At 70.5% G+C, this 1,080-nt stretch overlaps 1 protein-coding gene across 1 annotated transcript in view; it reads right to left on the minus strand.

The window, feature by feature from the left end:
* MTSS2 (MTSS I-BAR domain containing 2) overlaps positions 1-1,080 on the minus strand; it is a 17,138-nt gene that overhangs the window by 15,300 nt on the left and 758 nt on the right. The window contains exon 2 of the mRNA XM_085313821.1: positions 850-907. Coding sequence (XP_085169947.1) covers positions 850-907 — 58 coding nt within the window. The remainder of the gene's footprint in view (positions 1-849; positions 908-1,080) is intronic.

Here is a 1,080-nt window from a genome sequence, read left to right on the forward strand (position 1 = left end):
CGGGGGATGCCGGCGGCGGGGGGCAGCCGGGGAGCCCCGGGGTGCTCGAGGGGAGCCCCGGCGGGGCACGCGGATGCCGGCTCGGGCGGCGCCGGGGGCTCTAGGGGATGCTCGGGAAAGGGCACCGGGAGCCCCGAGGGATGCTCGSGGCCCCTGGAGCCGGGGGGCAGCCCCGGTGGGAGCCTCCCGGGGGAGGCTTGGGAGGCAGTGCCGGGAGCGCCAGGGTTTGCCTGGGGGGCGGGAGAGGGGGGAGCCCCGAGGGCTGCTCAGGACCGGTTGGGGGGCAGCCCCGGGAGCGCCGGGGGCGCTTCGGGGGGTGCTGGCAGGGCCCTGCCTCGAGGCCGGGGCTCTGTTTAGCCTCTCTCCAAGGGCTGTTTGCTCCCAGCTGCCTCCCTTAGCCGGCAGGGCTCACGCCTAGGTGTGCTGCAAGGAATCACCTTGGCGAGCGGTTAATCTTAACACCCTCCGGAGAGATTTTATAATCTCTGCAGCTCCAAAATGTTTGGGAGTGCTTAATTCCAGGACGACCTAAAACCCGTGGGAAATTCACACCCTCCCCGCGGACAAGCCCTTCCCCAGATCGTCCTCCCACCCGCGGGGATGCTGGAGAGCTGGAGCCGCTGCCGGGCTGTGCAGAACCAGGCGCGCGGCGGCAAATGCCCCTCTGCTGCCTGGAGCCGAGCCCCAGCCGGCGCAGGGCGCGGGCCGTGGGGGGCCGCCGCGTATCGAGGAGCACCAAGCGCCTTTGCTGCTAGCCTCTCTGCAGGCCCCGTATCCACCCTCCAAGCTTGGCCAGGATCCGGGGCTGAGCTCTGACGCACCGAGTTGCACCTCGAGGGGAAGCGTTACCGGCTGCTCCTGGCACGGGGAAGGTGCTCTGCGCCCGTCGGCGCTGCACCGGCGAGCGCTGGTCGAGAGACACCCATACGGAAATGATTAAAGCTCGGCGCTCTGGCAGCCGCCTGGAATTTCTCCCTATAAACTCTGTCCCCCGCCAGCCCCGTGAGTGCGGGAAGAGGCCGCTGGCGGAGGGGAGCCCCACGGGAGGCGCGGGGCTGCGCCGGGTGGCTGCGGGCAGAG

The sequence above is a fragment of the Rhea americana genome, unplaced genomic scaffold, assembly GCF_003343005.1.
Source record: "Rhea americana isolate MKP2758 unplaced genomic scaffold, rheAme1 scaffold_397, whole genome shotgun sequence".
In the NCBI taxonomy this organism is placed as follows: Eukaryota; Metazoa; Chordata; class Aves; order Rheiformes; family Rheidae; genus Rhea; species Rhea americana.